This window comes from Phaseolus vulgaris, chromosome 10, assembly GCF_051622355.1.
Source record: "Phaseolus vulgaris cultivar YP4 chromosome 10, ASM5162235v1, whole genome shotgun sequence".
Lineage (NCBI taxonomy): Eukaryota > Viridiplantae > Streptophyta > Magnoliopsida > Fabales > Fabaceae > Phaseolus > Phaseolus vulgaris.
This window is the reverse complement of record NC_143507.1, coordinates 45,200,221-45,215,666: the sequence shown is the minus strand read 5'-3', so window position 1 is coordinate 45,215,666 and position 15,446 is coordinate 45,200,221. Positions and strand designations below refer to the sequence as shown.

Below are 15,446 nucleotides of genomic sequence, written 5' to 3'. Positions count from 1 at the left end.
TAGTTGTGTATTATAAAGTTATAGTCACACCTTTAATGATATATATTATAATAATGAACTTAAAAGTTATAATTATAATAATTTATTTTTGGCCGATAGTAAAACAAAATCCATAAAAATCAATTATTTATCAAAATAGAAAATAATGAATGTCTTGGAACCAAACACATCAAATTTAAAAGTGAATAAAAGCATAAATCATTCTTAAAATTCTCATATTAAAATAAAAATTTATAATAAATATATTTAAAAGTCATAAATTATAAACCTACAAATTTAATTACATATAAACATTTAATAATTAAGAAAAAAATGTAGTTTTAACAGTTCCATTTGATAACTGATATTACATAATATAATATTCTGAAATATTTTCTTTAAGTCAACCATTGATATGATCATTAATATTTTAATACTTCTATAATTACGTTTATTTTTAACGTAAATTTGACTTGATCAACTAAAATTTAGTAAACTGATATAGTCAAAGTGAATTAATATATATATTAATTTGATCCAAATTTAAATATTTATTTAATATTATAAAATATATTTAATTTTTTTTTGATTGATCGTAGTAAACTATGTATGAATAATAAACATATTTTTGTTTAATTATAAGTTCTTATATATAATAAATTTGTTAATTTTTATAATAATTATTTTAAAATTTATATCAACAATAATTCTTAATATTATAGAATTTTGCATTTTTAACTTTTGTTTATTTGTTTTTTATTTTTTCACTGTATATAATCATGGATGATATATTGGATTTGAATCAAATTTTAAAAAAATTATTTTAGGTTTTAGATCTTCCATTTTCACCATGAATGTATAAGTATGATATTTATATCAAATAAATAAATAATTTTTTATATTTAAAAATAAAAATAAAATAAAGTTAAAAAATTGTGTGAATCGGAAAAAACGAAAAGGCATAACAAAAAGCGAATGACCAGGAGCAACTCCAGTAGGTAAGACCAGAATTCTAATTAAACTATTTCGAATTATGACATTTATTTATTTTTATGAAAAAAGAAAAATTATTATTTTTAGCAGTAACATTTTTTAAATTTATATGCAGTTACTCCAAAATTCAACCAGCTTTTTGGTCAACTACGCGTTTTGGTCAGACATTTTTTTTATTCATTTAATTTAAATTCTGTTTCTAGAAAAATAAAACAAGCAAGTACAAATATTAATAAATACATTATCATATAAATATTTTATTTTGTTCATGAATGAAACTATTTATTTAATTATTTATTTAATTAACATGAATGAAAATATAAAAATTTTGTGGTTGTACATGTATTTATTAATAGAGGAAGGAAAAAAAAAAAACTAAGTAATAGATTTATAGTTTACAGTGATGGATAAAGATTCATTACCAAGGCACACACTGTGTTACCATGGTCCCGCACGTCACATCAAACGTGTGTGTATATATACACTATATAAGGCACTGCAGTGCAGTATAAACCTTTTCTCGTTCACTCTTTTTTTCTGCACTCTCTCACTCACTCTTGTTGCGTCTGCGCTCTCTCTTTCTCTCAATCTTCGTCAATGGATAATCTCGAAAAACTGAAGAATGAGAATATCGATCTCGTTAGTTTCCTTTCGCCTTTCAATTTTTTGTTTCTCTGTTTCGTTTTATTTGTATAGCATCGTCATGCGTTTGTTAGTGAGCAGCTGGTGTTAGCCTTCACAATGATAATGATAATGTGTATAAAGCTTTCCTTGTTGTTTTGTTATTTTGTGGAGTGAATTTGATTGTCGCTGATTCATGGATTCGAATCGAATTTCGCACACGTAGTTTCTGATCCGGGCTCTGATTTATCGATTGTTTTTTAATCCACTGCCGTATTTGATATCTGATTCGTAATGTAGATTATTTACGTCGGAAAACTCGTGTGTATCATTAAGCCTTCATCCACTATCATCTAATGTTTGCTACACTAGAAAATAGTAATTTTTGCTATTTTGTGTGATTTTCGTTTGGATTATTTTCTGCTTGTTTCATTTTAATTATTTTTGTGAAGCTTTGGTTGGTTTTCCTCTTTCTATGTGGCTAACGGAGGTTTACGTTGTTCTCTACAGGAGATTATTGAGTGTAAGATGTGTTTGTTTTTTTTTTATCAAAATAAATCTTAAATTTTATCAATGTCTAAGAGAAATTATCCTTTTGAGAATCCAACAATTAGTTGATTTATTTATTTATTTTTTTCTCAGCAAAACAATTAGTTGATAACCTGCTTTTGGAATAACGTGTGGTTAATAAACAAAATAAACTTTTATAATCATTATTAAGAAAAAAAATTGAAAAGCTATTGCTGTCACGAATGCCAATCAGTCCTTGAAAAATAATTACAGAAACTGTTATCAAGCGCCATTGTGATTCTGTGGCATATTTTGATGTTGCGGAAAATTTCGAGTTTGTGTAGCGTTCCTACGTTTTAAAAAAATGATTTTAATCATTACAGTTTTTATAATTAGTAAATTTTATTTTTTTAATTATGATAAAAGGAATAAAAAATATAATGATCAAAATTATTATTTTTAAAATATAAGACTAAGATAGCTTTTGACTGAAAATTAAGTAGTTAGTTTGTGTTTTCTCTTGAATAGTAAATATGAATGTTTGAGAAAATAGTTATTTTTCAATTTCACTTGTCACTCTTCGAAATTTAAGTGCTAAAATATTGTATTTTCTTGTGTGTTTTTGCTATCTTTTTTGTTGTATTTTGGGAGAGTATATTGTTCTACCTTGACATAATATTTAGATCAATACTTATAATTAGATGATTGTATTGCAGGAGCGAATCCCTTTGGACCAAGTCTTCGAACAATTGAACTGTTCGAAGGAGGGTCTCACGAATGATGAAGGCCGAAAGAGGTTGGAACTTTTTGGACCCAATAAGTTAGAAGAAAAGAAGGCAATGAATTAATCTTTACTAGCTACTTACTGTTTAAATTATTGTATAACATTATTTATTCTTAATGTCTTACTTTAGAAGATGATTCTCGTCAATTAATCTTGCCATATTATTTTGCAAACAGGAAAGTAAGTTCTTGAAATTCTTGGGATTTATGTGGAATCCTCTGTCATGGGTCATGGAAGCTGCTGCTATCATGGCAATTGCACTGGCAAATGGAGGGGTAACTACTCTTGGACTCTAGATGTATTTGAACATAAGAACTTTAAAAAATAAAATCAGCTAAAAACATGTGAACACGGTAAAATGCATGTATAATAAAAAAATATAAATAGATGAGATAAGATTATTAATTTTATCATAGTATAAAATGTCTTTTTTTTATTAATTTTTTTTTTTCGTTAGTTAGCTTTTATTCTCACTCCTGTTGAAACTTGTAGGGAAAACCCCCAGATTGGCAGGATTTTATAGGAATACTGGCATTGCTTGTTATCAACTCTACCATTAGTTTTATAGAAGAAAATAATGCAGGCAATGCTGCTGCAGCACTTATGGCAGGTCTTGCTCCCAAAACTAAGGTATAATTGCATGAAGTTAACTAAGGTCGTGTTCAATCTAATTATTCCCATAAAGTTTAGTGTATTACATTAATTTATTTCAATGGATGTCAGGTTCTAAGAGATGGAAAATGGATGGAGGAAGAGGCTGCTATATTGGTACCCGGAGACATCATCAGCATCAAGTTGGGAGACATAGTGCCAGCTGATGCCCGTCTCTTGGATGGAGATCCTCTGAAGATTGATCAATCTGCATTGACTGGTGAATCATTGCCTGTTACAAAAAATACAGGTGATGAAGTCTTCTCCGGGTCTACTGTTAAGCAAGGAGAGCTTGAGGCTGTTGTAATTGCTACTGGAGTACATACTTTTTTTGGTAAAGCTGCTCACTTGGTAGATAGCACCAACCAAGAAGGTCACTTTCAGAAGGTACAATTTTTAGTATTTTTTTCATTGTTTTTTTGCTGTATTTATATCGTCTACTCATATACAAAAAATTATTTAATCAAATCTTACTATAAAAAATGGTATATTCAATGTGTGCTATAGCATTTCATGAATTTTAATTTGTTCAGGTGTTGACAGCCATTGGTAACTTTTGCATTTGCTCAATAGCTCTGGGTATGGTCATAGAAATTATTGTCATGTATCCAATTCAGCACCGACCCTACAGGAAGGGAATTGACAATCTGTTGGTCCTTCTCATTGGAGGCATTCCGATTGCCATGCCAACTGTCTTGTCAGTAACTATGGCTATTGGTTCCCATAGACTCTCCCAACAAGGTGCCATTACAAAGAGAATGACAGCCATTGAGGAAATGGCTGGAATGGATGTTTTATGCAGTGACAAGACTGGCACTCTAACGTTGAACAAACTCACTGTAGACAAGAATTTAATTGAGGTTAGTGATGCAGATCACGGAAAAATAATTTTTAAACCGATCATTTATATATGATAAACTAATTAGAGCTATTTTTGTTTCACTAATCATGAAAGCGAGTTTCTTATATTGCAGGTTTTCGGAAAAAATGCTGACAAGGATACTGTAATTTTACTTGGAGCTCGAGCTTCGAGGGTTGAGAATCAAGATGCTATTGATGCTTGCATTGTTGGAATGTTGGGTGACCCAAGAGAGGTTTGTAACTTTATCATTAAGAATATAGATTTTGCTTGTTGGAAATGGATGAATGCAGTATTTGCATCTTACATAATTTTTTCACCTCTTGTTGCAGGCAAGAGATGGTATCAGAGAGATCCATTTCTTACCCTTCAATCCAGTAGACAAGCGTACTGCCATAACATATATAGATGACAACGGAAATTGGCATCGAGCAAGCAAAGGCGCACCAGAGCAGGTAAATATATATTTTTTACGGTATGAGATTCATCTTTCTTAATTTATTTTACAATATTTCTTTTTACAGATTATAGATCTCTGCAATCTTCGAGAAGATGTGAAGAAAAAAGTTCATGCCATCATTGGAAAATTTGCTGACAGAGGTCTCCGTTCCCTTGCTGTTGCCCAACAAGTAAGTTATTTGCGACATGTTTCTTTTTATAATAATAATAATAATAATATAATAATAATAATAATTAAAGTTTTATTATCTGCTAACAGGAAGTTCCAGAGAAAACGAAGGAGAGTAAAGGAGGACCGTGGCAGTTTGTGGGTCTCTTGCCTTTGTTTGACCCACCTAGACACGACAGTGCAGAGACAATTCGACGTGCTCTTCATCTTGGGGTGAACGTTAAGATGATTACAGGCGATCAACTAGCTATCGGGAAGGAGACTGCTCGGAGACTTGGCATGGGAAGTAACATGTACCCATCTTCCTCCCTTCTTGGCGATCACAAGGATGAATCTATTGCTGCACTTCCAGTCGATGAGCTTATTGAACAGGCCGATGGATTTGCTGGTGTTTTCCCTGGTAAATAGTTGTATAAACTTCTTTTACGTTCCTTAATTATCTTCCTGATTCAATATTTGATAATAGCTTATTTCTTAAAAATAAGCTAAATAACTTATTAAATTAATTATTCATGTATCTGCAGAGCACAAATACGAGATTGTGAAAATACTTCAAGATAGAAAGCACATATGTGGAATGACAGGAGATGGTGTTAATGATGCTCCTGCCCTCAAAAGGGCAGATATTGGAATTGCAGTAGCTGATGCAACAGATGCAGCTAGAGGTGCATCCGACATAGTACTAACAGAGCCTGGTCTCAGTGTGATTGTGAGTGCAGTTTTGACCAGTAGAGCCATTTTTCAGAGAATGAAGAACTACACCATTTATGCAGTTTCCATTACAATAAGGATCGTGTTGGGCTTTTTACTGATTGCACTTATATGGCAATTTGATTTCTCACCTTTTATGGTTTTAATCATTGCAATTCTAAATGACGGAACAATTATGACCATCTCCAAGGACAGGGTAAAACCATCACCTCTTCCTGATTCATGGAAGTTGAATGAGATTTTCGCCACAGGCATAGTCCTTGGCACTTACCTCGCTATCATGACAGTTGTCTTCTTTTGGGCTGCCCATGCTTCTGATTTCTTCACTGTAAGCATCAATTTTACTTACGACATGTTTTATCGTCAAATATTATTTTAGGCTTAACAAAAGTACAACAATGTTGGCAGGAAAAATTTGGTGTTAGATCAATCAGATCTAACCCGGGTGAGCTTACTGCGGCTGTTTACCTTCAAGTAAGTATTGTAAGTCAGGCTCTTATATTTGTAACTCGATCAAGGAGTTGGTCTTACTTTGAGCGCCCCGGTTTATTGCTTGTCTCAGCTTTTATAGTGGCACAACTGGTGAGTTCTTATATATATATGCTTGATTTATTTGTAACCATGTTTCAACTGTAACAACTTACTCATCCAGTGTGTATTTTACATGTAGATTGCGACAGTTATAGCTGTTTATGCAAATTGGGAATTTGCAAGGATGCAAGGGATTGGATGGGGCTGGGCTGGTGTCATTTGGCTCTACAGTATCGTTTTCTACCTCCCATTGGATGTTTTGAAATTCGGGATTCGATATTTCTTGAGTGGCAAGGCATGGAACAACATTACCGAAAATAAGGTAAAATCTTAATCTTTTTTTCTTCCCTTAAACATTGATTTGCTTGTCTTAAACATGTTGTCTGATATATGTATGAAAACAGACTGCATTCACAACAAAGAAGGACTATGGAAAAGAAGAGCGAGAAGCACAATGGGCCACTGCTCAACGCACATTACATGGCTTGAATCCTCCTGAAACCGAACCCACATTCTCAGAAAGAAATAACTACCGCGAGTTATCTGAAATTGCAGAACAAGCAAGAAAACGAGCTGAAGTTGCAAGGTAATAGTTAATAATAATATTAATGTAGTACAATGTTTATAAAATAAAGTGAACTGAGATTAATTCAATAACTTGTTTTTTTTTCAGATTGCGGGAACTTCATACATTGAAGGGACACATGGAGTCGGTTGTGAAATTAAAGGGACTCGACATTGATACGATTCAACATCACTACACTGTTTGAGCCTAAGAGTAGTCCTTTGTTATATATTTTCTCAGTATTTCTCTTAAACTTAGTTGTTCCATGTTGGAGAAGACATGGTAAAAGACAATCAGATGTTGGACAAATATATCAAATTATGGCTAGATGTTATTATTAATGTTATTTTAAACCATCTTCAAATCGATTCATAATGCATTGTTAGTGATCATTTTTAATGGTATTTTATGTTGAATGCTTGGTAAAGGTATCATAAAATATTATACAGCTAACTTTTATGAACTAAATTTGTATAAAACTATATTTTAATATGTTCAATTTTTTATTACTTTATAACATATTTATTAACTAATCTAATTTAACAAGTTTAAACTAACTATTTCTTTTTTAAAAATCAATTAGTTTTAATTTTGCTAGACATTTTTAATGTGCTTCATACTTATTGATGATAATTTCATCTAAACTTGTATTAATATTTGTATCTTACAAACTTCTATGTAATATTTTTTACTAAGCTATAATTAAAATAAATGTAAATAATTATTTTATATAATTAAAAATAGATTATAAAACCCCCTATAATGGTATAATTACAAATAATTATTTTATATTTGCATTTAGTTTCCTTTTAAATTTATTTGTTTTTATTATACCTATGACATAATATAAAATACTATCATTAAAATTTCTTAATTCTTAATGGAAGATTGAGTATAAATTTACGTGATTAAGATATCACTGTTTTAATTATTTAATAATGCATGTATGTTTTTCCAAGATTAACTTATGAATTGAAGTAAATCGCGATTGGGATGAAATGTTATTTTTTAAGTTATAATAAATAAAATATGATTTTGTTAAGGATTCAATTTTAAAAGGATACATTTTTTTTTTCTTTTAAATGTCAAACATAAAAAAAAAAATTACATAAATATTAAATTAGAGAGGATTAATTAAATAATAATGAAAATATTCAATAACAATGAGATATCATTTCATAAAAGAGAAAACTAATTAATAACTCATAAAAGTTTATAAAAATTCTCTAAATTATCTAATAAATTGTGTGTTTAGTAATTTAAAATAAAAATTATGGAAATGAATATAGAGATAAAGATGAAATAAAAATATAATATTTATTTTTGTATATTCAATTTAAGACATAAAATATTAATCATACTTATATCTGTATTCAATGGAAAAAAAAATTCATCAAAATTGAAATAATTTTAAACAATACTTCTAAACACGGATTATTTTCCATCTCTAAATAATAGTACAATAGTCAAAATAATCTTTAAAACTCATAAAATAACTAAGATAGATAAGTACAGTTGGTTGTTCTTTAAATAATTAAGATAGATAAGCTTCTAATCTATTAAACATAAACACCCTTGACTCAAACACTAAGTAGTTTAAAATGTTTTTTTCTTACTTAAATCTGAAGTCAGAGTGAAAGTTTAACACCATTTAACGTGCTATCAGTGTTGAAGTTTAATTAGGAATAACAAAAATTTATCTATTTTATATTTGTTCTGACTGATAATCATCTTGCATCCATCATATTATAATCAAATTTGTCATTTCCCATTCAATAGAAAACAAAGTTTCAGTTTACCACATCCCTATACTGATTAATTATGTGCAGGCTCCTCATATACTAATTTCTAAGAGTAAGTGTTCTTTCAAAGGAACATCTAAAAGTTCAGCCAAAGCTTTATATCTGAGAAAGTGTATTTGCAGAAAAAAAAAATGTAACAACAATGGTTTCATGCAGATATTCTTTACATTTTTTATTTATTTATTATTATGAGGTGGATTTTAAGCCTAATTCAACCCCATAAAATCAGTTTATGAGGTGAGGTTTGCACCCACTTATATACAATAAAATATCATAATCTCTAATCGATGTAATTTCCAACACACCCCTCACGTCGAGAGTGGCAGCTCATGCATGGGATAACATATCATGGGTGGTCCGATAACAGCCCGATAGTGAGTGACTTGATAAGTCCAACAAACACTCGTTAGATAAGCTCGAAATGGTATGACTCTGATTCCATATTACGAAGTGGACTTTAAGCATAACTTAACTCCATAATACCAGCTTATGAGCTGAGGTTTGCACTTACTTATATATAATGAAATGTTTTAATCTCTAGTCGACGTGGATTCCTATCATTTGTTTTTCTATTTCTCTCATAATTCTATACATTTTTATCCTATGTTGCATCACAAACATGATACTTCATCTTCTTTGTTCATTCAATTTGAAATAGTGTGTGGGGTGGAACAATATATTCAGCCAAGCTTAAGCTTAGATTCCTTTGTTAACAAAGAGAAGTTATTTTAAGTTTAATCTTCAGAATGAAGCTCGGTATGCATGCAAATGGCTGTTGTAAGGAATTCACAGCACTCAAAACTCCATGTGTCTATGGGCCACCACTTAAATCAAATGCAGAGAAGAAAAAGTTGGCACGTAGATCTAGGCAACTCAATTACTTCCATTAATTCTCCATTTTAATTTTGTTCTTGTTTTTCATGCAAGTCTTCCATCTATAATTTGCGTGTGTGTCAGTTCCAGAGAGTGCATGGTTAAGGAGCATAGCAGATCCATTAAAATGCGTAACTGTAACACCACCATCACTTCATCACCTTATCTATACTATTTACTTCTCTTCTCAATCTCCACGCTGCATTTAAACCCTCCACGCATATTCACACACGCATTCTCAACTAATAATCATTGAACTTCTCTATATACACAATTCACATCATCAACACTATCAACTCAACACTTCCAAAACCATTCCAGAAATGAAGCCAAATGCAGTCACTACAGCTGTATTTACACTTGTTTTGCTCGCTCTCTGTTTTTCTGCTGAAAACAGAGCCCTCTCTGAAGACCACCAGCATGAAGCAGAGCTTAAAGGGTCTAGAACAAACAGAGGAAGCAGACACATGGGAAAAGGAGGAAGAAGAAGAGGACAAAAATGTGATCCCTTTTATCTATACCTATATGGAAAATGTGGCCATTGGCCTTTTCCTACATGTTCTTCCCCTCAAAACCCTTTTGACCAAACACCATCACCATCACCATCATACTCTTTTCCTCCGCCAATAACTTACAAACCAAGAACCCCTCCACCGTTCAAGTATTTTCCACGACCTCTGTCACCTCCCCTGCCGCAGTACTCTGCACCACCACCACCACCTCCGCCATCACCACCTCCACCGTGCCCACCACCGCCATCACCACCTCCGCCGTCCCCGCCACCACCTTCACCCCCTCCACCCGCGTGTTCACCTCCGCCGGTTAAACCCTGCTGCCCATTACCACCACCCTGCTGCCCTCTGCCATCTCCCTCTCCTATACCCATTCCTCCGGCGCCGCCGTTAGTGCCGTCGCCGCCGCCACCTGCTCCTCCCTTACCGCCGTTGATAATTCCACCTCCGATGTCTGACATGCCAACATTCCCATGGCTATCACCTCCGAACCCCTTCTTCTTCGATCCACAACCATCACCCCCACTTGTTCCGTTCTTATCTTCGCCACCTTTTTTCACCAATCCAACTTTTCCAGACCCTTCCTTGCCCCCTCCACTCCTACCCACGCCGTTTCTCTCAAATCCACCGTTTTTCCATACACCTTCTGATTTTTTTCCACCACCGTTGGCTGCAGAGGCGCCACCCACTTTTACCCTTCCGCAAACACCAGTCATGCCGGATGACCCGCCGTCTTTTACCATGCCCACCACCCCGGATGTTTCCCTGCCTCCGCCAGAGTTGCCGGAGGATCCGCCGAATGTTTTCTTGGCACCGCCGGATCTCCCGGAGGATCCACCGGATGATTCTTTTCCAGCGCCGGAAGTGCCGGAGGATCCGCCGGAGGATCCACCGGATGATCCACCGGAGAATTCGGATCCTGACCCTGAGGAACCACCGTCGCAAGTCAGCAGCAACAGCGGTTGATTCTGAAGATGAGTGTGTTTAAATTATGTTCCACTTTTCTTCCTTTTCCTTTCGTTTAAATCAAAATCATGTCTCGTGTGTTTGGTTTGTATAGAACTTTCTCAGTTTAACTGTATTTTAATATGAAATTATGTTGTGTTATAATATTTTTAAGATTCTTTATTTAACTCCATTGAAGGAAAGAGATAAACTTCTACAATGAAAGTAGGTAGGTCAAAATACAGATCTTTTGGGCAAGAGAAAAAAGAATAATTAAAATTACTAAATCTATTTATAATAGAGTATATTATAATTGGATAGAGAAATAATTTCTTATTAAAATAGAACAATTTTGAAAGTATAGAGTTGTCGTAACGAGTGCATTTTAATTAGAGTGGTGATATGTTAACACCATAAAAAAAATATTAACTTTACACACTAATAAAACAATATTTTTAATTATGTTTAATTTATTTTTTAGTTTTTAATATTATTATAAATTGGTGTTAAGTATATGTTTTTACTTTGTTCATGTCAAAAGAAATTTTTCGTGTTGTAAAAGTAATATTTTTTCCTTGTGAAAAAAATGGTAATATGGTGACAATCTTACACTATATTACAATAACTGAAGAAATAATTTTTTTATTAAATGGAGCAAGTTTGGAATTAGAGGGTGTCACATTTGAATTCTAAACAAGTGTTTTATAACTATGTAATATTAGGGTGTTAATATGACAATCTTACACTAAATTATATCTTTGTATTGTAGTGTGAAATTGATTTTTTTTTTCTCAAACTTTAAACTTTCTAGTTACTTATAGTAAAAAAACATTGGAATAAGTTCTTAAGAGTATTTTTTTTACATAACAAATAAATTTACAGAGTAAAATATATTATAATATTAATAACATCTACTTTACTAACAAGTTAATATAAAATATTCTAGTATCTTAATTTACACTAGAAATCTATTTGTCTTATAAAAAAGCTGACAAATATCAATTCAAATAGTTTTTTTACTATAAATATTGAGGTATAAATTTTGAATTAAAGATAAAAAATAATTTTCACACAACAACAAATAGTGATTAATTAAATCCGACAAGCGAAAACTTTAAATAATTGCTTCAACAACAAGTTATATTTATGTATTATATTTATGTATTGTTAATATTTTGGAATAATAAAATAAAATATAATTGATTAGTCTTTCTATAACATTGAGATTTTTTTTTTCTTATAAAAAAAGAAACTTTGACATATTTTCGTGGTAACCATTGGTATATATGAAATTAGTAACATTAAATTATGGGTGATCGTATAATATCGAAGTCAAAAGTGTAAATAGAAACTGTACTTCAAGTAGGCAATGGTATTGCTTTATTTATGGTCTTGATGAAGTAATGGCAAGTTAAACATATTTAACTGTATTATTATGAGTATTTTTTATATCAACGAATAATAAGAAAAAAAATCAAATTGTTGATAATAAAAGTTAATTTGGTTTATTAATTTTTATATTAAACTATTTTTTTTCTATGATTATATTATAGATATTTTATTACCACCATATTCCGAATACAACTTTAACATGAAGGTGGACTTTTTCTTCCCTTCAATTTACAATTAATTTTTGTCCACAACCTTTCCCCATAGAATAAAAAAATGGGGATTTCAGATCTGAAAATTTGGATCACGTGACCCTTCATTCTTGAATTGAAATTTGAATTTAGATTTGCATCACACAAAAACCAGATAAGAAGAACTACACAAAAGGAACAGAGACAGTGATGCTGGCAGTTGGGTAGTTGATATAGTTGTGAAGAAGTGAGAAGAACAGAAGAATCAGAAAACAATGTCAGAAAAAGAAGAAGAAGAAGATTTAGATTTGCCTGATGAATGCTGGGAATTGGTGTTCAAATTCCTCAAACCCAATCCTCATTTTGAACCTCTCTCTCTTGTCTCAACCCAATTCCTCTCCATAACCAATCTCCTTCGAACCTCACTCACCATAACCAACCCAACAATTCCCTTTCTCCCCAACCTCTTCCTAAGGTTCCCCTGCATCACCTCTCTTCACCTCACGCGCCGCCTCCACCACTCCCACCTCCACGCGCTCCTCATCCAACTCTCACGCGCCGCCCCACCTCTCCAATCTCTCACCCTCTCCGGCCACCCCTCCATCCCCTCAAATGGGTTGCGCGCGTTCGCCAGAAAGATCCCAACTTTGAAATCCCTCACCTGCTCCCACATGGGTTTTCTCCGAAACGCCGATCTCCTTCTGATCGCTGATTGTTTCCCTTTCCTCGAACATCTCGACCTCAGCTTCCCCGAAAACAGCGACAACTCCACAGTTTCCGATTTCGGCGTAAAGGCTCTGTCTTTGGCCCTGCCCAGGCTTCGCAGCGTTAACCTCTCCGGCAATTTCTTCATCAATGACCTTTCCATTCTCAGTCTCTGCAAGAACTGCGAGCTTCTCGAGGAAGTTATAATCTTTGAGTGCCATTTCATCACGCAACGCGGCATCGCTTGCGCGATTCGCGAAAGACCGTGTTTGCGTTCTTTCTGCGTTAGCAATTTCGGGTGTGGAACAAAGAAGGGTGACATTGGCAGACCCTATGCGACTTCTGATTTCATCACTGCGTTGGTGGGTTTGAAGGGCTTGACTTGTCTCGATTTGTCGTGTTCTTCTATCTCCGACGAGTTGCTATGCTGTGTTGCGGAAGAAGGGATTCCTCTGAAGAAGCTTGTTTTACAAGGTTCTTGTAACTACAGTTACCTTGGAGTGTTGTGCTTGTTGTCCACGTGTCAGTCTGTGGAGCATTTAGATCTTCAGAACGCTGAGTTTCTGTGTGATCAGCGTGTGGAAGAGTTGTGTGAGTTTCTTGGGAATTTGGTGTCTATAAATGTTAGTGGTTGTAGGATGTTAACTGATTTGGCTTTGTTTGAACTCGTTAGGAAGTGTCCTTTGTTGAATGAGATCAAAATGGAGGCAACAGATGTTGGAAAGAAGGGGGTTGATGATGAGTTTGTGAATGGTGTTGTGAATTATCGGGTGAAGTCTCTCTATTTGGGAAGCAATTCCTGGTTGAGGGATGAAAGTGTTGAAATGATTGCTTCTCTTTGCCCCAGTTTGGAGGTGCTTGATTTGAGTTCTTGCTGTGGAATATCTGAAGGTGTTGTGGAGGTTTTAAGGAGGTGTGGTGAGGTTAGGAATTTGAGCTTGGCCTTTTGTTCGGGAGTGAAGTTCACAGGGCTGGACTTTGAAGTTCCAAAACTTGAGGAGTTGAACTTGTCACGATCAGGAGTTGATGATGAAATGCTTTCTGTGATCTCAAAGTGCTGTCGTTGGTTGCTTCATTTGGACTTGGAAAATTGCTCTGGTGTCACAACCAAGGGAGTTAGGGAAGTGGTGGAGAAGTGCACGCGATTGAGGGAGATTAATTTGGTGTCTTGTTGTGAAGTTGGAGCTAGTGTTGTTGCTTGGATGGTATTTTCAAGGCCATCATTGAGAAGGATAATGCCACCCCCAAGTTTTGATCTCAGTGGTGGCCAGAAGGAACTCCTCTTGCGTCATGGGTGCATTGTTAGCTTGTAGTATGTTATAGCTCTGCAATGAAATCTGAAATGGAGAATTTTTTTGCTTCCTCTGAGAAATTGACACCATCTAGGGTGTATAAATGGGAAGAAGTTGGATAAAGAAGAGAGAAGATGAAGAGGGGCTTAAGGTGTATATCAGCATTGTTTGTTCTGATAATGTTGTAATAATCTCTTTATTATGTAAAGTGTGAATTGTAAGTAGTTGAAAATTACTTGTAGTTGAAAATTCAACCTTACAAGTGATTTGCCCAAAAACACATCTCAGATATGCTTCAATAGACTTGTTTGAGACATCAGTTTGAGAATGAAAAGTAGTAGACTTCAGTAGCTTTAACCCATGTTTTTGCATAAGTTCTGACCAAAATTTACTCATGAATATTGAGTCCCTATATGAGAGGATCTTTGTTGGTGATCCATGCAATTTAATCACATTGTCCATAAAAACTTGTGTCACTTTTGCAGCTCCAAATGGATGAGCAAAAGACAGAAAATGAGCACACTTAGTTAATAGTAACCATTTTTTTAATGTTTGAGCCCTAAAACTTTTAATTTTTACATATCAACTCTCCTCCAATTTGTTTTAATTGTGTTGAGCTTTTGTTGGATTAAGGTAGAGTATACATACTTTATATTTTTTACTGTTTCTTCCTGCACCTCCGTACTTTCTTCTCTCACCTCCATAAGTTTTCAAATTTTCAAAAATGCCCCTTATAATATTTTGGATTATGTAATCCGGAAGTCATTTTTCAAATTTGTAATTAACTACCGGATTACATAATCCGGAAGCCATTTTTCAGATGCATGATTATTCTTTGGATTACATAATCCAGAAGTCTTATTTTACTTTCAGATTATGTAATTCGGAAGTCTTTTTTCAAATGA

At 33.5% G+C, this 15,446-nt stretch overlaps 3 protein-coding genes across 5 annotated transcripts; all 3 read left to right on the top strand.

Moving 5' to 3' along the window:
- The first annotated feature begins 1,483 nt into the window (after positions 1-1,483).
- On the top strand, positions 1,484-7,204 carry LOC137819428 (plasma membrane ATPase 4). Of its 2 annotated transcripts, XM_068623280.1 has the most exons (15): positions 1,484-1,611; positions 2,820-2,939; positions 3,064-3,162; positions 3,380-3,517; positions 3,611-3,925; positions 4,072-4,398; positions 4,513-4,632; positions 4,730-4,852; positions 4,922-5,026; positions 5,116-5,425; positions 5,550-6,064; positions 6,145-6,318; positions 6,407-6,589; positions 6,672-6,853; positions 6,941-7,204. In XM_068623280.1, exons 1-15 carry the CDS (start codon positions 1,570-1,572, stop codon positions 7,035-7,037), a joined length of 2,850 nt encoding a protein of 949 aa, XP_068479381.1. In that variant the 5' UTR covers positions 1,484-1,569; the 3' UTR covers positions 7,038-7,204. The 2 variants fall into 2 exon arrangements, with proteins under 2 accessions (XP_068479381.1, XP_090152829.1); XM_090296703.1 differs by lacking the exons at positions 1,484-1,611; positions 2,820-2,939 and having other exon boundaries at positions 3,070-3,162.
- A 2,406-nt stretch (positions 7,205-9,610) lies between these two features.
- LOC150024845 (uncharacterized) lies at positions 9,611-11,152 on the top strand. Its single transcript, XM_090296239.1, has one exon. It carries the CDS (start codon positions 9,831-9,833, stop codon positions 10,983-10,985), a length of 1,155 nt encoding a protein of 384 aa, XP_090152365.1. The 5' UTR covers positions 9,611-9,830; the 3' UTR covers positions 10,986-11,152.
- A 1,400-nt stretch (positions 11,153-12,552) lies between these two features.
- On the top strand, positions 12,553-14,875 carry LOC137818087 (F-box/LRR-repeat protein 16). 2 transcript variants are annotated; one of them, XM_090296757.1, is made up of 2 exons: positions 12,587-13,840; positions 13,923-14,875. In XM_090296757.1, coding segments are annotated over exons 1-2 (1,023 nt in total). In that variant the 5' UTR covers positions 12,587-12,819; the 3' UTR covers positions 13,925-14,875. The 2 variants fall into 2 exon arrangements, with proteins under 2 accessions (XP_068477409.1, XP_090152883.1); XM_068621308.2 differs by having other exon boundaries at positions 12,553-14,875.
- The last annotated feature ends 571 nt before the right edge of the window (positions 14,876-15,446 follow it).

What these genes read in the sequence shown, in the direction of transcription:
- LOC137819428 (XM_068623280.1), top strand. Translation starts at nt 1,570, where the DNA reads ATGGATAATCTCGAAAAACTGAAGAATGAGAATATCGATCTC. An exon ending in CCCTTGCTGTTGCCCAACAA is followed by an intron (nt 5,027 to 5,115) that starts GTAAGTTATTTG and finishes ATCTGCTAACAG; the next exon opens with GAAGTTCCAGAGAAAACGAA. An exon ending in ATGCTTCTGATTTCTTCACT is followed by an intron (nt 6,065 to 6,144) that starts GTAAGCATCAAT and finishes CAATGTTGGCAG; the next exon opens with GAAAAATTTGGTGTTAGATC.
- LOC150024845 (XM_090296239.1), top strand. Translation starts at nt 9,831, where the DNA reads ATGAAGCCAAATGCAGTCACTACAGCTGTATTTACACTTGTTTTGCTC.
- LOC137818087 (XM_068621308.2), top strand. Translation starts at nt 12,820, where the DNA reads ATGTCAGAAAAAGAAGAAGAAGAAGATTTAGATTTGCCTGATGAATGC.